This window comes from Dipodomys spectabilis, unplaced genomic scaffold, assembly GCF_019054845.1.
Source record: "Dipodomys spectabilis isolate Male_0828 unplaced genomic scaffold, ASM1905484v1 ptg000125l, whole genome shotgun sequence".
Taxonomy (NCBI): Eukaryota; Metazoa; Chordata; class Mammalia; order Rodentia; family Heteromyidae; genus Dipodomys; species Dipodomys spectabilis.
In genome coordinates, this window is record NW_024870802.1 from 13,531,463 (window position 1) to 13,552,015 (window position 20,553).

Consider the following 20,553-nt stretch of genomic DNA (forward strand, 5'->3'; position numbering starts at 1 on the left):
CACTGATTTAATCTTTATAGCAAGTTGTTGGGCTGTAAGCAGAAGATTATTGATCTACTCCCCAAAGTGGAAGTTGCCCTCAGCAACATCAAAGAAGCTGACAATACTGTCATGTTTATGCAAGGAAAGAGGCAGAAAGAAATATGGCATCTCCTTAAAATTGCCTGTGTAAGTATTTATTGCTGAATGTGACATTTAATTACTATTATTCTCTATAAAAAGGAATTTTTTCAGTATGTGCTGAGTTCCCTTAGTGTATATTGTTCTGGGTTGTTCCTAATGTTTCTTGTTTATTGTCTGACTAGCAGCAGAGATGCAGGACCTTTGCATTAACAATCCTTTTTCTTTTTTTTTTTAATTGGTCATAAGGCTTGAACTCAGAGTCTGGGTACTGTCCCTGAGCTTCTTTTATTCAAGGCTATTGTTCTGCTACTTTGAGCCACAGTACCACTTCTTGTTTTTGAGTGGTTAATTGGAGATAAGTGTATAAACTTTCCTGCCCATGCTGGCTTCAAACCATGATCCTCAGATCCTGAGTAGTTAGGATTACAGGCATGAACCACTGGTGCCTGACTCCTTTTTTTTTTTTTTTCTATTTTTATAGTCCTGGTGCTGGGCCACTGTGGAGATCCCAACTTGAGGATAAATCTATCTGACTATTTAAGAAACCAACATTTCTTTGTTTTATTGCTTCAACTAAAGTAGTATTAGAGAAGTCAATATGGCTTCTTTTGTTTTTATTCATTTGTTTGTTTTGGTCCTGGGACTTGAATTAGGGGCTAGGCACTAACCCTCAGCTTCTTTTGCTCAAGCCTAGTGCTCTACCACTTGATCCAGAGCTCCAGCTTTTTTTTTTTTTTTTTTTAATTGGAGATACAAGTCTCAGGGACTTTCCTGCCTGGGCTGCTTCAAACCATGATCCTCAGATCTTCGCCTTCTGAGTAGTTCGGATGATAGGTGTGAGCCACTGGCACCTGGCAGAGAAGTCAGTACAGTTTTAGTCAAGGAAGAAAGGAGCCAACAGCAGAATAGTAGTGGTGTGTACAGGTGGGGATAGTTTTTTGTTTTGTTGTTGTTGTTGTTGTTGTTGGTCGTGGGGCTTGAACTCTTGGCTTGGGCACTATCCCTGCGCTCTTCAGTTCAAGGCGAGCGCTGTACCACTTGAGCTACAGCGCCACTTCCGGTTTTCTACTGGTTTATTGGAGATAAGAGTCTCATGGACTTTCCTGCCTGGGCTGGCTTTGAACCGTGATCCTCAGATCTCAGCCTCCTGAGTAGCTAGGATTACAGGCATGAGCCACCGGTGCCAGGCGTGGGGATAGTTTTATACAGAAATAATCTGGTTGTGCAAACAAGTAGTGATGTGTTGTAAGAGTATGGTAAGCAATTGTGTGAATCCATAGAGGTATTTTCCTGTAATTCTTTTTTCTTTTCTTTCTTCAGACACAGAGTTCTGCCCGCTCCCTTGTAGGATCCAGTCTAGAAGGTTCAGGAACCCCTCAGGCATCCGCATGGTTGCCTCCATCTTCAGCAGAATGTGAACATCCTCTGTCATGTGTGGTAACTCCTCAAGATGGGTGGGTTCACTTTATAACAATAGATAGATGTTTTCAGAGCTGTGGTAGGCCTTAGGCAGCAAAGTGTAGTGGGTAAGGCAGTCTTCTGTGTCTTCAGACTAGGATTGAATCTTGACTGTCCCTTTGTAATGATCTTGGGCAGTTTATTTGATTTTTTTTAATGTTATTATTTTCCTTAAAATGAGAATGTCTTATTAGAACTGCTGTGAAAGTTCAATTACAGTGTATATAAAAGCTTGGGAAATAGATATTCAGCAAGGGTTACTTATACCTTAGCACCAACCAAGTTCTAAGACCTTTCTTTGTTAATGGCTTATCAGTTTCTTTTCCCCAAACCATACCCCTTCCTTAACAATTTAATCTTTTTTTTTTTTTTTCGCCTGTTCTGGGGCTTGAACTCTAGGCCTAGGTGCTGTCCCTGAGCTTCTTTTTGCTCAAGGTGGGCGCTCTACCAGTTGAACCACCATGCCACTTCCCTTCAGCTTTTTTAAGTCATTTATTAGAGATAAGAGTGTCATGGAGTTTCCTGCCCGGGCTGGCTTCAAACCACAATCCTTAGATCTCAGCCTCCTGAGTAGCTAAGATTACAGGCATGAGCCACCGGCACCTGGCAGCCATTTAATCTTATGAGAGACTATGCTTTTTATTTATTGTTTATTGGGACCTTGTGACTGCTATAGGCAGGTGCTCTGTAACTAAGCCATGTTTAGTCTTTTGCAGTCCTTGAGTACCCTTTTAATAAATTAGTGAAATTTTATAACTTAGTATTTCTAAATCAAAGTTTTTCAATTCCTTAAATCAGTTTTACAAATAAGAACTCAAGTTTGAAACCTTGAATTTTCTTTTATTAGTTCTACTCTTCTGCTAAAAGCTGAATGACTATCATCTCTTATTTTCTCAGCATAAGATGTGCCGCATCCAGAGCCAGTGGCTCATTGCTAGCTTCTGTATTGTCGCTTTTCTCACAACTCATGGAGATCTGCACAACACCAGCATTTCCTGGAAGCTCTGCCCATAATTAGTTTTGCAGAAGTGCAGCCATGTTACATCACTGCTCAGGAGATCTTGCAGTTGCACATTCTGTACTCTGCTTTTATGAGAGAAAAAGCACATGGCAGGAAGGCAAGCTGATATCAGGTATTTAATTTTTAAAGAAAGCAAGTTCTAGAAGCTATCTGGGGTCACTATAGATTTGGCCCGGTGCAATACATCTACAAGGGTAGCACAGGTCATAATTAACTGTACAAACTTTAGTAGAGTTGAAGGAAGTAAAAATTCATACATTTTAAACTTTTTTTTTTTTGTTAAAGGCATTTAGATTTTGTTGAAGGATGCAAAATGTCATCTCTGCAGGTAGCTTTCACTTTGAGGTTATGGTTGTTCACAAAAGCATATCTGATTTTAAGCCAGACCTCAAGGCTCATGCCTATATCCTAGCTATTTAAGAGCCAAAATTGGGAATATTACAGTTCCAGATTAGCTCAGGCATACCTGTGAGACTTCTCAACCAGTAGTTTGGGCACTGTGGCATGTACATGTCATCCCAGCTGTGTGGGAAGCTGAGATTGGGAGGATTGTGGTTCTGGGCCAGTCTGGGCAGAAAAGTTTGTGGGACTTGATCTCAATGGAAAGAAGCTGGATGTGGTACATGCCAATACAGTCCAAGTGTGCACCCAGGTAGAAAGCAAGACTTTCTCAAAAAGAACCTGTCAAAGAAAGGATGGAAAGCGGGGTACTGGTGGCTCACGCCTATAATCCTAGCTACTCAGGAGGCTGAGATCTGAGGATCATGGTTCAAGGCCAGCCTGGGCAGGAAAAGTCTGTGAGACTCTTATCTCCAATAAACCACTCAGAAAGCTGGAAATGGTGCTGTGGCTCAAGTGGTAGAGCACTCACCTTGAGCTGAAGAGCTGAGGGACAGCGCCCAAGCCCAGTCAGTGTTCAATCCCCACGACCAACAAAAAAAAGGATGGAGGCATGGCTCAGTTGTAGAGCACTTGCCTTTAGCAGCTACAAGATCCCAAGTTCAAACTCCACTACTGCGTGCGTGCGTGCGTGCGTGCGTGCGTGCGTGCGTGCGTGCGTGTGTGTGTGTGTGTGTGTGTGTGTACTCTCTTCTCAGGGCCTAGGCGCTGTCCCTGAACTTTTTTGCTCAAAGTTAGCTCTCTACAGCTTTGAACCACAGTGTCACTTTTGGTTTCTGGAGGTTAATCAGAGATAATAGTCTCATGGACTTTCCTGCTTAGATTTCCACAATCCTCAGATCTAAGTCTTCTGAATAGCTAGGATTATAGGCATGAGCCACCAGCACCCATCTGTGATCTTAATTAAAAGTAACAACTAAGGATTAGAAACTGTTAGCTTCAGTTTTTCTATCTATTGAATAAGAGCTGAATCACATTTAGTTTTCAACTAATCATGGCTATTATCCAGGGCCTAACACTGACTTGATAAAGGGTGACAGTAAAGGTCATATAGAAGAAGAAAGCATGAAGGTGGAAACTAGAATCAGGATTGCCTTCAAATACAAACTTACAGGGATATTTCTTAGTTCTGTGTAGCTCTTCTGTCATACTGCTTTCTTCTGTCAACCTCAGGAATCTGCTTGCTTGTTTTGCTTTTTATTGCTATTTGTAGTTTTGAACTAGGTTTGTTTGTTTGTTTTTCCTGATTTCTGCAGAACAGACTTTACTTGAATTGTCTCCCCTGTACAAAAAATAGTCTTTGATCTGTCTGTGCCACAGGATCTTTTTCCCCCACTTAGCATTTTCGAGGCAGGGGAAAGTTGTAGCAAAGTGCCACTTATGTTTCAGAGGAAAACAAGGAGTTACAGTAAACTTCTTAAGAGTTGTACAGAAGGAGTAGTTTGAATGAAGTAGACTTTACTTTTGGCTGTGAGGGATGAAGAAAATGAAGACTACGGGAGTCAGTTGCTTTGGGGTGTTTGATTATATACAGGAAGGGCAGTGATCATACTGACTGAGAAGACCAGAAAGTACAGGATATGCATGTACCCCTTTGCTGAATTTGAAAGATTTCTTTTTTCATCCTGTAGGGAGACTTCAGCACAAATGATAGAAGAAAATTTGAACTGTCTTGGCCATTTAAATAAAATTATTCGTGAAGTAAATGAGGAACAGAGCAGTAGTATGATGGTAAGTATTTAGATATGGGTGTGTATTTTAGATGTTGGGTATAAAAGGTTTAAATTCTTTTTTTTTTTTTGGTCCAGTCGTGGGGCCTGAACTCTGGGCCTGGATGCTGTTCCTCAGCTCTTCAGCTCAAGGCTAGCTGTGGCTACCACTTGAGCCACAGTGCCACTTCCGGCTTTTTTCTTTTATCTTATGTGGTGCTGAGGAATCAAACCCAGGGTCTCATACATGCAAGGCAAGCACTCTACCACTGAGCCACCTTCCCAGCCCCAAGGTTTAAATTCTTATGATAAATATATATAGCATTTGGGATGCATATGGGACTAGATAGAACTAAATGGGACTCAAAGAACTCAGAGGAAAAATCGTTTGAACCTCAAATTCCCACCTGTGTTACTCAGAACTATATTAGGGTTATTTCATCATTACACATAAACAGTAGCATTTTTAGTCAAATTAAGCTTTCTTTGCAGTGTGACTGGTGAGATTAAATGATCTGTACCTTTTTGCTTGAGCAACCAGTTTTCTCCAACAAGATGAAAATTGTACTATAACTCAAATATAGTACCTGTTAGATATAAAGTGAATTATGTGAATAGAGTTGTAATTTATAAAAGTGCTTATACTAAGATTTGGTTATGACGAGCTATTGATTTGCTAAAACTTGGAGAAACTACAATGAAGTGTTTATTGCATTAACTTTTACTTCATTAGTCTCTGAACTGTTTCTGTTCCCTCTTCCATTAAGAATAATCATTTGGCCAAGCTGCTGGCAGCTCACCATATCTGTAATCTTAGCTACACAGGAGGCTAAGATTTGAGGATCACAGTTCAAAGTCTACCTGAGTAGAAAAGTCTGTGAGACTCCTACCTCAGGTTAACTAGCAAAAAGCCAGAAATGGAACTCAAATGGTAGAAAAAGCTAAGGACAGTGCCCTTAGTTCAACCCCCAGTATGAGCACATACCAAAGAAAGAATCATTTTCTTCAAGTATAAAACTCTTTGACAGTGTTTTTTTTTTTTTTTTTTGTCCAGTCGTGAGGCCTGAACTCTGTGCCTGGGCACTGTCCCTCAGCTATTCAGCTCAAGGCTAGTGCTCTACCACTTGAGCTACAGCACCACTTCCGGCTTTTTTCTTTTTGCTTATTTGGTGCTGAGGAATCGAACCCAGGGCCTCATGCATGCAAGGCAAGCACTCTACCACTGAGCCACCTTCCCAGCCCTTGACAATGTTTTTGAAATTAGTAGAAAATAAGGTGACAAATAATTATACTTTTATATTTTTGATTTTTCAACTTTTGGTTGTAATATATCCAAACATACAAAAACCTTACAAAATGAATACCCATATACTTGCCAATGATAGTCAACTTCTAATTGTAACTCTTTCATGCCTGGTTTTAGAATCTGGATTGGAGTTGGTTAAGAGAATGACTTGATATTTATTCGCTGTCCTCAAACCTATGGAAGTTGTTGCTCCACATGTTGGAAATTTGCTTTTCTACCATGAAACTATTCTTCACACACCAGTCAATGGAAGAAAGGCTGTGAGCAAAAACTACACATGATTTTACAGCACAATATTTTGATTTTGAAAATCTTAACCTCTAAACAGATAGGATGTTAAGAAAAGTCAATGGAGTTAAGTATTCGTTTTAATGCTAAGATACTTAGGAGCATCATCATGACCTGTTTTTCTTCAAACTTCATAAAATACATAACTGACAGAAAAATGCCTTCTGAAGTTTTCACTTTTAAGCAATATGGCTATAGTATTGTATACAAAGACAAAAACCTCACTGATGTACATTTTAAGTACCTGTGTTTCTGCGGAAGAGATTGCTCACAAGTAAAATTGTATTTCTTAAAGAATAAACCCTACCTCCTTGTGGTACATTCAACAAGTGCTCTTCCTGGCATCACAAGGAGTTGGCTTAATTCTATTTTCAATTTTACTGCACATTTGACTGTATAATAAATCATGTTGTGTGCTATGTGTATATGTATTTAAGATGTACATTTAATAATATCAAAGAGACGATGCTTGTTAATTTATAATGTATTTGAAAGGTAATGTGTGTTTTTTTTTCATTTGTAATAATGGGTCTGTTTAATCTTTTGTGTCTTGTCATACAAGTTTGTAAAGGTCTTCATTCCCTTATCTGTAATTGTAATTTCAAAATCCAAGAAGTTCTGGACACAAGGTTATAAGCTGAATGTCAGAATTCATTTGCTTCCAAATCAAATCTGAACTGATATTTACTGTACTTATCCCGTTTAGTGTGACTTCATTTGTTTTCTTGTAGAAATATTAACATGTGTGATTACTGAGCTGGAGGTGCTGCCACAAAATCTTTTGGAGGCTAATGTATTATGGTAATGCACTAAATTAATTACTTTTCTAAAATCTGAAAATTTTATAATTCTGAAACATCTGGCCCCAAGGGTTTCATATAAAGATTGTGGATCTCTATTTTCTCTTAACTAATTTAGAAGGGTTTGTTTTAAAAATGTGAAATGCTTTTATATTCTAGTTTTTTCACTTTATATATTAAATGATTTTTTTAATGACATTTTGAATTTCTACTCATTATAAAAGCCAGCTTGTAATGCAATTTAATATGGTTTGGAGAAATGTGAAGGGCTATGAAGTAGAATTGGAACACAGAGTAACATACCAGGCTCCTCTTGTATTTTCATTAATAGTTAAATAGGACTTATGGAAAAGTAAGTAGTGTGCAACTTCTTTACAATAATGTTTTCTTTTGAGATGTCCTTTCATCATTATCTATGTCTAAAAACCATAGGTTCAGGTCTTGCCCTATAAACTGATCAAAATAGCCCTACTATTCCAATTTTTGCTCCTGGGATCATCTCTCTTGCTTAATCATCAGGTGTCAGTGTTGCTCTAACAATGGTAAGCCCATTCTTCCTGGGCAGTCTCTTGCTTCCCTGGTTCTAAAAAGTTTTAATCACATTTATTGGGTAGTATTACTCAAAAGATATTAACATAAGCAGAACAATAAAAGTGCTTGGGGAGGGGGGGACAGGCTTGGGTGGACAGGCATGATAGTTTACACCTGTAGTCTCAGCACATGGCAGATGGGGGCAAAATGATCTGGAATTTGAGGCCAGCCTGGACTGCATAGCAAGTTCCAGTTTTAGCCTGAGCCACCTGACTTAAAGAAAACAAAAGATGCTTCCTGGGAATCTAAACATCGTAAAACATTCAAACACATTATTTTTTTTTAGCCATCATGCATTTTCTAAGTAATAAAATAATTGGTGATAGATTTGCTATATATGAGGTTCATGTTGGTAGAGGTGATGTCAGAGCAGCCTGACGCCATAACTTGGACAAGTGAGTACTTGCTGTGTGCCAGAATGCTGGTTCAAAAAGGCTCTATGAAGAGTATCCTGAGAATGGCATCAGCATGGAGTCAGGGAAGGGGTGTAAGGAAGGTAGAAGGTACACTACACACTGACTGATGCTCCTAGGAGAGGTGTGGTAGGCTAGAACCAAATTTAGAAAGTATAGAATGCAGTTTTTTTTGTTCCAGTTCTGGTGCTTGAACTCGGCCTGGGCACTGCCCCTGAACTTCTGCTCAAAGCTAGTACTCTACCATTTTAAGCCACAGCTTCATTTCCAGCTTTTTTTTTTTTTTTTTGGTACTTAACTGGAGATAAAAGTCTCATGGACTTTCCTGCCCCAGCTGACTTTGAATCATGAGCCTCAAACCTCAGCCTCTTGAGTAGCTAAAATTTGGCATGAGCCAGGATGCTTGGCTTTGGAATGCCTTTTTCTGCCAATCATGGATCCAGATGTCTAGAAGACAAAATTTTTTTTTCTGTTCTTTTAAAATTATGTACTATGTATATACATTGCCGATAACAAAAAGAGAAAAGGAAAGGATAGCAATTGAAGTAAGAGGGATACATATAAGGGAAATGAAGACAACTGAGTAAATTTGGCAGAAATGGTGTAAGCTTCAAAAAATATTAGTAATGAGGTTGCAAATGGACACGGTTGACTAAGATTGGAAGATTCTCTGATCTCTTGAGCAGGAAAATAATAGAAAAGTAGTGCTTTAGGACCAGTGAGTCTGCAACTGGCAAAAAGTAGGGTCAGACCAGAGGCTGGGAAGCCAAGTGATTAGGAAATTGCAGGCTCAAGATTACCTTGGTAACAGCAGTGGCAATGAGAAGAGATAAGTATGGTCACTTCAGGTCTTCATTAAAAGTGTTCCAGACCAATCTAGACACTCACCTGTATCATTCATTTGTTTTTAATTACCTAGAAGTGGGACCTGTCTGCTCCAGATAAATGACACTGTAAAGTTTAGCTATTTAAACTCAGAAAAAGCAACCAGGCGCCAGTGGCTCACATCTGTGATCCTAGCTCCTCGAGAGGCTGAGATCTGAGGATCACTGTTCGAAGCCAGCTTGGGCAGAAATAAACTTCAAGAAAAAGCCAGAAGTAGCACTGTGTCTCAAATGGTGTAGTGCTAGCCGTGAGCAAAAGCAGCTCAAGTACAGCACCCCAGCCCTGAGTTCAAGCCTTCAGACTTGCAAAAAGAAACCCAAAAACCAACTCCCAAAAACACTCAGCCATGTTAGTGGATACCTTTATCCCCTGTATTCAACAGGCTGAAGCAAGAGGATGGTTGGTGAGTTTGAGGCCAACTTAATCTAAGAGAAAAAAAGAAAAAAAGGTAAGAATGAAGTCATTTGCTCCAGTCTACATTTTCTGGATACATTCTCGTAGTTTCATCATAATATTGGTGAGTTTGGAGAATGAGTTGTATACTGTTATACTTCAACTCTGAAAAGTAATTACAGAACAAAAAAAGGGGGGCTACTCAAGTTTCTGGCAATTTCATTAAGTGTTCGAACAAAACACAAAATTTGAATGGTACAGTTAGATCGAATAGCTTTCTTTCATAACTTCCCAGCAACATTGCTTTTAACGAAGTCTGGCTGCTACCCAGGTGCAGGATCTGCCCCCCTAGTAAGGTTCCCCATAAACCCTGAAAGGCTGAAAGACAGGAGCAGGTTCTCTGTATGAGAAAGAACTGACCAGTCCTTTGTCTATGCAGCTCTTTATGTCCCTGTTTATTCCAGACTACTAATTTCTGGAGCAGCTCATCAACAACGCACAAAGAAATAAATAACCCTCGAAGATTTGCATGTCCCAGAGAATTGGGGAATTTTGTCCTGCCCGCTTCCCGTCTCGCAGGTCGCAGAGAAGTGGGGAGTGCGTCACCCTGCGTCCTCGCGCAGCCGCAGTGCCGACCGAGTGGGCGGGGCCGGCGGGTGGTGGCGGTTGGCGCGACTCGGGAAGCGGCTGCACGTGCGGGCGGGGGCGATGCGTCACTGACCGGTGAGGCGCGGCGGCGGGGTCGGCCCCATCCGGGAAGCCCGAGGCTGAACCTCTTCCCAGAACCCGATTCTGGGTCCCCTTCTCAGTGCCGCTCCGCCAGGGGAGGCACCGAGGAGGGGAAGAGTGGGTGTCACGACGCTCGCCACGCCGGGGCGGGCCGCCTGGGTGAGGGGCTCGGCGAGGGGCGTCCGGCCCCGCGCAGCGGGAAGATGAGGGGCGAGGGGCCCGGGAGCCCCCCGGCGCGGCGGGGCGCCGGAGGCAGCGGGTGCTGCCGGCGGGGGCGGGCCCGTCCCTGTCCGGACTGAGAGTCTTCTCCGCCCTCACCCAGGAGGAACGAGGATGAACATGACTCAAGCCCGAGTTCTGGTGGCTGCCGTGGTGGGGCTGGTGGTTGTCCTCCTCTATGCTTCCATCCACAAGATCGAGGAAGGACACCTGGCCGTGTACTACAGGTGAGCCCCCCGTGCGCAGCCTCACCCCGCGCCGGTCCCCGTGGGGTCGGGAAAGTTCTTCCCGTGCAGCGGCCGCGGAGTCCCGTCTAGATGTGGGGCGCTCGTTAGAGACGGAAGCAGTCACTGTGGGGGCTGAAGGGGTCGCTGAGCCTCTCACCACAGATGCTCTTTAGGAAATTTGGTCATTTCTATGCGTTTTCCTCAGAGGGTTGGTTTTTTTGTGGTTGTCGTTATTGTTTGCATTAAAGGAACTCTCCCAGTATCTGCTTATGTTTTACAAAGGCTTGATGACCATGACAGTTGTTGCATCCTTAGCCCTCAAGGGATGGGACAAAAGCACAACATTGCTGGGAGGACCGTTCCGCGCCCTCTGCACTGACTCCTTTTAAGTGGAGGCGAGGGAGAGTGGGGTTATGTGTCTAGTTGGGTTGGCTTAGCTTTCCTTCAGCATAAGTTTCATTTGATATACATGGGTAAGAAAAGCCGATTTGTGGAGAAATTGGGAAAGTAGTTTTTTCAAAAAGAGCTTCAGCTTTTTGATGTTCATCACTCCCTGCATTAGTATTTGTATTTTGAATCTATCCTGAATCCGGGAGGAAAATAAAACAACAATTTTTGTGGTTAGTCTGTTAAAACAGATAGAGTTATACCATATAAAATAACATCTTAGTCCAGATTTCCACCCAGTTCCTCATTGTTTTTCTGACAGTAAAACCAAGGGAAGAATATTTGAAGATAAGACTCCAAACACAGTCCATCTTTTCTTAATTATGATTACCTGTCCAAACCTATTTGTATTTTCAGGACAGAAAATATTATATCTCTAAATTTGATGAACAAATACCTCTATACTCTGAGTCTTCTTTCTCTTCATCTTTCCATGCTATTTTCTTGTTTTTTCCTAGTATTTTAATTGCTTTGTGGCTAGATTAAAAAAATCATTAGTCTCAGAAACTTTTTCCCTAGCTTAAAAGGTTGTATCTTTTTTCAACCTGATAACTAAAGGTATTATGTTCTGAATTGCCTTTTGATGTGTACAATAAAGTATCTCATCTGAGAACCATTAGGGAAAAAAATTTAACAAATATTTCTCAGAAGGTTAAAGACCAAAGAGTCCTTTGAGCCTCAGAGCAATTCTCGAGACTCAGGTATAGTTCATGGAGCTTATGAAACAAGGTGTAACAACAGCAGTCCAATTTGATGTTTTCACTTTTTTAGTTGTGATAGGTATTTTAATCAACAGTTGTTCTTCATGAGTATCTGAGTGAGGATTTAATAGCTTAGTAGCATAAGTAAAAGTAAATGTTTATTAAAGCATTTTAGATTTGGAAAGACCTCTCTTTATAATTTTGTCAAATTGAAACATCTTTTTACAGGGGAGGAGCTTTACTAACTAGCCCCAGTGGACCAGGCTATCATATCATGTTGCCTTTCATTACTACGTTCAGATCTGTGCAGGTGAGTGATACTTAGGGATTCCAGATAGACAGGTATGACAGGAGCTACCACACTTAGGGGTGGAGATGAATGTCCTTATTGTTTAAGCAGTTGTTGGTATTTTCTTAAATTCAGGGGTTTAAAATTAGAATAGAATTGTTGCACAAGTTAACAATTTTGAACCATCTTGCTTCGTGAAGTCAATTAAAAGTAGACAGCTTGGGAAAACTGACTTTTACCCTCTGTATAATAATATCAGCAGTTTTTCTGTTGCTGCTGTCAAAATAAAATCAAGAATTAGGAACGCAACTAAAAATACAAACCAGTGATTACTTAGTTTAGAACCATGTTTGGTTTCCATAGAGGCAGGCTCCTCCTGGACTACTGTTAACACTGAGGATCTGGATTTTTATACACAGCTTTCAAACTTACATATTTTTGCCTTCCCATTTAGCACAATTTTATGTAGAACCTTAGTAAATGTACTATTTTGACAGCATTCCAGAATATTTGAAATAATTGTCTGGTTATTGAAAAGAATGCCTTAGCCATGGGTAATACTTGATAAATACCTTTTGACATAAGATGATAAAACAGGATTAGGCTGTGGATACTTTTGCAAACTCAGTGTGATCCTAAATTTTTGTATTCAGAAGTTTAACTGTCTGCAGATAATTTTTCAGGAATTAAGAAAACTCAATGCTGGGGAGCTGGGAAGGTGGCTCAGTGGTAGAGCACTTGCCTTGCATGCATGAGGCCCTGGGTTCGATTCCCCAGCACCACATAAGCAAGAAGAAAAAAAGCCGGAAGTGGCGCTGTGGCTCAAGTGGTAGAGCACTAGCCTTGAGCTGAAGAGCTGAGGGACAGCGCCCAGGCCCAGAGTTCAGGCCCCACAACCAGACCCCCCCCTCCCCCCCAAAAAAAGAAAAAAAAACTCAAAGCTGGGCGTCAGTGGCTCACGCCTGTAATCCTAGCTACTTAGGAGGCTGAGATCTGAGGATCATGGTTCAAATCCATGAGACTCTTATCTCCAATAAACCACTTAGAAAACCAGAGGTGGAGCTGTGGCTCAAAGGGTAGAGTGCTTGCCAAAAAGAAAACAAAAAAAAAAACAACAAAAACTTAGAGTTACTCAATTTTGTAATTTTAATTTTAAATCTTGGCTTCCTACTAAATGGATGCTTAATTGTAAATAGATACCTCACCTAGATTTCCTTCCAGTTCTCTTTGAAATGGCTTAGGAAAAGCATTGTATCTTATTGAAGTGAAACTTATTACTAGTCAGGCTGTAGTCATGCTGCCATACTGTTTTCCTATGTTAATTTTATTCATTCTTGCTTTGGTTAATGCTGTCACCTCTTTTTTTTTTTTCTCCTCATACTGGGGCTTGAACTTAGTTTATGTGGTACTGAGGAATTAAACCCAGGGTTTCATGCATGCACTAAACCACATTACCAGCCCTGCTGTCAAATCTTCCCTTATCATCTCTCCTTTGTATTCCTTTTCTGCTGTGTAATTCTTGCCAACCTTTTGTAAGCTTGACCCAGATTCCTTCTCTGATCGATAGCTCTTAAAGTCTGTATTATAAATTTTGATCCTTGATCTTATTTCTTTTAATATTGTTGTCTAGTATTGTAAGTTGTTTTGTGTGTTCTTTCCAGAAAAATCTCTGTAAGCTTCTTCAGGGCAGAAGTTATTCACATTTATATTTCTGATCTCTATTTATACTAGAAGTTGTTAAATTAACCTGATTTCTCAGGAAACAATGTAGTATGGGAATTTGGAGAGTTGCTCTGCCACAAATTGGATGTAAATCTTTAATATTACTTAATTGTTGTAGACTTTAGTTAACCATCTGCAAAAGAAGTTTTAATTACATGGCTTCACCAACAGCTTAAACAGTCACTAGTAGAAGTAGAAATGGTGATATCAGACCTTTAGAGATGCAGGGCTTTTTTAGATTTTTGTTTAAAGCCAGAAACATAATGCTTAATTTCTCTGGCATTAGCCAGCAGTGTCCTGAAGCTTATCCTGGCTTATTTTTGAGCTAAGGTACTACTAATTTTTGCTCCAGGTATCCTCAAATTGTGATTCTCTTGTCTGCTTTTTAGTAGCTGACATTACAGGTATGTAGCACCACACCTGGTTGTGTTTCTTCCTCCTTTAAGGAAGTTTTTTAAGTTACACTGTTGCAGAGAGAGAGAGAGAGAGAGAGAGAAAGGGGTAGATGAATGAAGAAGAGAGAAGAGGGAAAGAATGCAGTCAAGAATTCATTGTGAGCTGGGTGCCAGTGGCTCACACCTGTAATCATAGCTACTAAGGAGGCTGAGATCTGAGGATTGCAGTTCAAAGCCAGCATAGGCAGGGAAGTCTGTGAGACTCTTATCTCCAGCTAACCACCAGAAAAAAAAAAGTGGTTCTGTGGCTCAAGTGGTAGAATACTCGCCTTGAGCTGAAGAACAGCACCCAGGCCCAGAGTTCAAGCCCCACAACTGACCAAAAAAAAAAGAATTCGTTGCGTAAAGTATAAAATTAAAAGTAAGAGAAGAATTGGAATCGGGAGGAATAGGTGAGATGTTGAAAGGGGTGACATTGATCAAGATACATTGTATTTTTAAGAAAGGATATATTCATAAGCTGTTTTGTTAATGGTAACTCCTTTGTACAACTACTTATTAAAAATATATCAAACCACTGCTAAATATCCCCATGCTGCTGATCACATGTATGGTGTATAGTGTACACCGTTATATGTTATAGACTGTAATAGACAATTTGCCCCAGGAAAGTTAGAATGAACTTGTGACTTTATATGAGCATCATTATTCCACAATACTGTGAAATTTGGGAAATTATGTAATCACTTAACTACAATTTAAAAAAAAAAAAAAAAAGAACCTCAGGGAAGGTAGGGAGGGAAGGGATGGTAGGGGGAAAACAATGGAGGAGCTAACAATGCTCAATAGGAAGTATACTCATTACCTTGCTCATGTAACTGTAACCCTCTGTATAGTATCTTTACAATACAAATTTAAAATATATATATATATTGCAAAAATAACATTAAACATAGCTTAGTTATATACATAACAAATATATTGTGATTTTTTTTTGGGGGGGGGGGGGGAGGTCCGGTCGTGGGGCCTGAACTCTGGGCCTGGGTGCTGTCCCTGAGCTCTTCAGCTCAAGGCTAGCGCTTTACCACTTGAGCCACAGCGCCACTTTCCGGCTTTTTTCTTTTTGCTTATGTGGTGCTGAGGAATCAAACCCAGGGCCTCAGGCATGTAAGGCAAGCACTCTACCACTGAGCTACCTTCCCAGCCCTGTATTGTGATTTATATAGTAACAAGTGAAAGGATTTTTTTTTTATACATTAATATACTGTGTATCTTACAAAACAAAACAAAAGAGCCAGGAGCCAGTGGCTCATGCCTGTAATCCTAGCTGCTCAAGAGGCTGAGATCTGAGGATCATGGTTCAAAGCCAGCCCAAGCAGGAAAGTCCATGAGACTCTTATCTCCAATAAACCACCAGAAAACTGGAAATGGCACTGTTGCTCCAGTGGTAGAAATAGCTTTGAGCTGAAGAGCTGAGGAACAGTGCCCAGGCCCAGAGTTCAAGCCCCACCACTGACCAAAAATCAGCCAGATGCTAGGAGGTCACTCCTGAAATTTTAGCTACTCTGGAAGCTGAAATCTGAGGATTATGGCTTGAAAATAACCTAAGGAAAGAAAGACTCTTATCTCCTATTAACAGGGAAAAACCAGATGTAGAACTGCAGCTCATGGGGTAGAGTACCAGCTCTGAGCAAAAAAGCTAAAGAACAGTACCCCTGAACTCAAGCCCCAGTACCAGTACACACACAGAGATATATATATATAGATATAGATAGATAGATATTGCAGCCAATGTGACCAAATTGTTATATGTGTGAAACAGTATTCTAGGAAAGAAATACATTAGTAAAATCCTTTTTGTAAGATACAAATTCTTATTTTGGGGATGTTTGGGACATAGAAACTAGCTCTATTTAAATGAATAGTTTTAACAAACTTGATAATTGAAAAGTATATTTAAATATGAAATCCTGTATATGATGTACAAAGAAAAAGCAACAGTTAGAGAAATAATATAAAAATCCTCAAACTTCAGTGTATACATAAAGTAAACATACTCATTTTTCAGAATAAATACCCTGTTATTCTTGGGAAATACCTTTTCTTTTTCTTTTTTTGGTGCCAGTCCTGGGGGAACTCAGACCTAGGTGCTGTCTCTGAGCTTTTTTGCTCTTTTCTTCACCTCCTACTTCCTTTACCTAGAACTGATGTTTACCATCACCCCCATGTCTGAACCCAAAGAGTTCTGTTCTAGAATTTTATATTTAATCAAATACAGTGTCTTTCCATTCTTTTTTTCTTTCTTTTTTGGTCAGTTATGGGGCTTGAACTCAAGGCCTAGGTGTTGACCCCCAGCTTTTCTGCTCAAGGCTAGTGCTCTACCACTTTGAGCCACAGGGCTAGTTCTTTTTTTCTGGTGGTTAATTGGAGATAAGAGTCTCATGGACTTTCCTGTCCAGGCTAGCTTCAAACTGCAGTCCTTAGGTCTCAGCCTGCTGAGTAACTAGAATTATAGGCATGAGCAATCAGCACATGGTTATATCCTTCCATTATTATGTCTGCAGGATTTACAGCTTTGCATGTTCGTGGCCTTTACAAAAGAGAAGTGAGTCATACGGGCAAAGGAATTAGGACCTCTTTTGTTGGTAGTGCTAGGAATTGAGTCCAGAGCCTTGGACCTGCTAGGCAGGCACTCTACCTCTGAGCCAGATCTCCAGCCACACATTCCATTTGTATTTTTTGAGATGGGAATCTCATATTTCCTATGCTAGCCTAGAATTCATATTCTCTTGTGTCATTCTCCCAGGTAGCTGAGATTACATGTGTGCACCACTATGCTTGGCTTTCAACATCCCCCCCCCCCACCCTTGGGAAGGCTAATTTTGTAACTATATGTAATTAGGGAGAGCCTAGATTCCCAACCCAACATTCAAGGCCCTATACATAATTACCCCCCATGTTCTCTTAGAATTCACCATCACTTGAATTGTGCCTTCTGCTTCAGGCAACCTAATCTGCTTCATCAATTGTACACCCATTGTCTTCAACTTGAACTATAAGCTGTTTTTCTGCCTAATCTGTTCTTCTTCCCTGTTTTCTTAGGAATATTTTACCTTACCGTGTGTGTGGCTGTGCATATGTACATACTAGTAGTACTAGAGCTATTAAAGGCTGATGCTCTACTACTTGAACCACACCTCTATTGAGAGCTTTAAAATTATTTCCATATGACTTAATACATAACAGCTAATTTATACTTTTACTTTTTACCTGCTTATGGATTGTAAGGGTTTTATTGGTCATGTTACATTGTGACTTCTTTGGAAACCATATATATAGTCCATAAAACAATATGTTGCTGCCAGGCGCCAATGGTTCATACCTAGCTGCTCAGGAGGCCGAAATCTGAAAATCACTATTTGAAGCCAGCTTGGGCAGAAAAGTCCTTATCTTCAATTAACCATAAAGCTGAAAGTGGAGCAGTGGTTCAAATGATAGAGTACTAGCTGTGAGCACAAAAAGCCCAGGGACATCACCCAGGCTCTCAGTTCAAGCCCTAGTTCCAGCACAAAATAAATACAAATACAATACAAATATAAAGTAAATAAAATATATAGAATGTTGCTGTGTACTTGACCAGGTGCAGTGTGTCCAGAACATATTTCTTAGCTACTCACCTATTCTAGGCCTTAGAATGCAATATGAAGTCATTCTGGATCTGAACAAAGGTAAGCCATGGCAAAGCAGTCAAGAAACGTATTGTTAGTTCACTAAAAGGAACTGATACTGGTGTTGGTACTTACATTCAAAAGGAAACTGAACAAAACATGTAAGAGATCACCGGGTTCTAAATTTAAAATATTGACTGTGGCTTTAGAGATGAAAGTTTACTGTTGAGTTCAAGGGCAGCTTTGAGTCAGAGGGTACTTGTATGCATAAAGGAGTTATCTTTTATCTTCAGTGTAAACAGTAATGTTACAATGAAATCAAAGTTCAGAACATAAATGCTAGAGTATCCTTATGGGTGAATGTGTGGTTCATGTCGTTTATAGTCTCAGGCCAGCTCTAGGCAATGGAGAGTCTCTACAGTTTTCTGCTTACTAGGAGATTGAACATGGAATGTTTCCTAATGCATTTTGATCCAAATCTTAGCTATAAAGTATGGTTTAGCTTGGTGCTGGTGGCTCATGCCAGTAAACCTAGCTACTCAGGAGGCTGAGATTTGAGGATCACAGTTCAAAGTCAGCCTGGGCAGGAAAGTCTGTGAGATCTTTATTTCTAATTAACCACCAGAAAACCAGAAGTGGCCCTGTAGCTCAAAGTGGTAGAGAACTAGCCTTGAGCAAGAGAGCTCAGAAACAATGCCCAGACCCCAAGTTCATGCCCATGACCAACCAGGAAAAGAAAACAAAACGTGTGTGTGTGTGTGTGTGTGTGTGTGTGTGTGTGTGTGTGTGTGTGTGTGTGTGTGTGTGTGTGTGTGTGTGTGTGTGTGTGTGTGTGTGTGTGTGTGTGTGTGTGTGTGTGTGTGTGTGTGTGTGTGTGTATTAATCTTAAGTCTTATTTCTACCAGTATAATCTTAAGTCTTATTTCTACCAGTATATAAAAAGGAATGACTGTTCTGATAGCAAATCTCTGGAGACTGAAATTATGATAGAGCCTACCTGTACTTACTCTCAGCAGCTCTTTAGAGATTTGCTTCTGGGACTAGCTGTTCTTTGACAAGAGTTTTGATGAGCTATTTTTTCCTCCCTAGACTACCCTACAAACTGATGAAGTTAAAAATGTGCCTTGTGGAACAAGGTAAGCTTTCTGCTTGGTGACCACCTTTCCTTTTAATTCAGATGGATTTTTGTTCCTAAAATTGTAGCCACTTAAAATACTTGGATATAGACATGACAACAATCCATAGAGATTGTCGATATCAAAATTATTTAAACAAAATCCTATCTATATAAAAACTTTCTATCTTAGGAATCAGTTATTGAAAAAAGTAGATTTTTAGAACCAGCACACCAAACTTTGTATGTCAGCATTACCTAATACATCTGCTTTAATGATTGCTTTTTAAAATAGACTTTATTTTTGTTTTAGAGCAGTTGAAGGTTCATAACAAAATTATTCAGAATGAAAGTAGCACATTACCATATATGTTCATTACTCCTCTCCAATGCCTTTATGACTTTCCTTAGCTTAGTTCCCTAAAGTCAGGTCAAAAAAACAAAAACTTACACTACATAGTTATTGTAAAGGTTAGAATTAGTGTATATGAAGTATATAACCCAGCACTTGGCTCAATAAAAGATAGTTTAAAATTAACTCATCCCATTTTCTTCTCACTTGTAATATGTGCCATCTAATTTAGAGTTTCTGATTCAGTAGGTCGGAGTGAGGCCTGAGAATTTGCATTTCTAACAAAGTTCCTGGGTGATGCTGATGCTGCTGGTCTGAAGACCTCACTTTAAGAATTGCTGCCCTAAAGAGGTTTAGGGAGTAAAAGGCAAGCAAGGCCCAAGTTATTTCTAGAGTATACTTACTACATTGAATTATATCAGAAGAGGAATATGAAGTCCAAGGTATTTTTTAAATTACCTATTTTAAATGACCTAAATATTACTATTACAATCTTACAGAGGGCACCTTTGACATCTGTAGAGTATAGAAACACTTTTAAGAGACTAAACTCTATTTTAAGTTTATGTCTTTGATTTCAAGGTCTCTCTAGGTCTATCTGTAGCATTCTTCTATAGATTTAGTGACTCACCTTTTTTCTATTAATTTGTTTTTAGTGGTGGGGTCATGATCTATATTGACCGGATAGAAGTGGTGAATATGTTGGCTCCTTATGCAGGTATGTTATCCATCTATTCTGTCGTTTTATAGTTACAACTATAAAATTTATGGTAAATACTTTACAAGTAAAGGAGGAATAAAAAGATAACAAGTTTTTACAGACTCATAAATTATAAAGGAATAATCTAGAATATTTTTCATTTTTAGAGTATAGAGTTAGAAATAGGTCACAAATTATGGACAGAGTTGACTTTCAGCAACTTTATGAGTTATTCTTACATTAGTATATCTAAAAACAAGGTAAACACTGATTTATTTCTAAAATGTAAAAATCTGTAACTGATCAATTTCTTGGGGGAGGGGGTCATACTGATTTGTCACTATGGAGAAATAGTTTCAGTTGAGATTTGCTGTAACTTGCTAAGCATCAGACTCCTTAGAGAAAACATTTTAGTAAAGACGAAACTTCACAAAACAGAGTGGATAATATTCAATTTTAAAAATTGCAACTTCTGAGGAAAGATTTCACTGTTTGATCTTTATCTTTGTTAATCAAATTCCCATGTGTACTATGTTTTTTGTTTTTGTTTTTTTTTGTGTTCCTGGGTTTTGTCCCTCAGCTTTTTTTGCTCAAAGCTAGTGCT

The 20,553-nt window shown here is 39.7% G+C and overlaps 2 protein-coding genes across 4 annotated transcripts in view; both read left to right on the top strand.

Moving 5' to 3' along the window:
- Window positions 1–7,302, top strand: part of Chuk (component of inhibitor of nuclear factor kappa B kinase complex) — a 33,861-nt gene extending 26,559 nt beyond the window's left edge. The window contains exons 18-21 of one of the 3 annotated variants that reach the window (XM_042689521.1): window positions 21–168; window positions 1,444–1,577; window positions 4,633–4,732; window positions 6,134–7,302. In XM_042689521.1, the coding sequence (XP_042545455.1) occupies window positions 21–168; window positions 1,444–1,577; window positions 4,633–4,732; window positions 6,134–6,163 (412 nt within the window). In that variant the 3' untranslated portion in view covers window positions 6,164–7,302. The remainder of the gene's footprint in view (window positions 1–20; window positions 169–1,443; window positions 1,578–4,632; window positions 4,733–6,133) is intronic. The other 2 variants (XM_042689522.1, XM_042689524.1) reach the window with 2 other exon arrangements.
- Window positions 7,303–10,023: 2,721 nt separating this feature from the next.
- The window catches only part of Erlin1 (ER lipid raft associated 1), a 34,324-nt gene continuing 23,794 nt past the window's right edge, over window positions 10,024–20,553 (top strand). Inside the window, exons 1-5 of the mRNA XM_042689527.1 lie at window positions 10,024–10,109; window positions 10,438–10,561; window positions 11,938–12,019; window positions 18,873–18,919; window positions 19,906–19,967. Coding sequence (XP_042545461.1) covers window positions 10,449–10,561; window positions 11,938–12,019; window positions 18,873–18,919; window positions 19,906–19,967 — 304 coding nt within the window. The 5' untranslated portion in view covers window positions 10,024–10,109; window positions 10,438–10,448. The remainder of the gene's footprint in view (window positions 10,110–10,437; window positions 10,562–11,937; window positions 12,020–18,872; window positions 18,920–19,905; window positions 19,968–20,553) is intronic.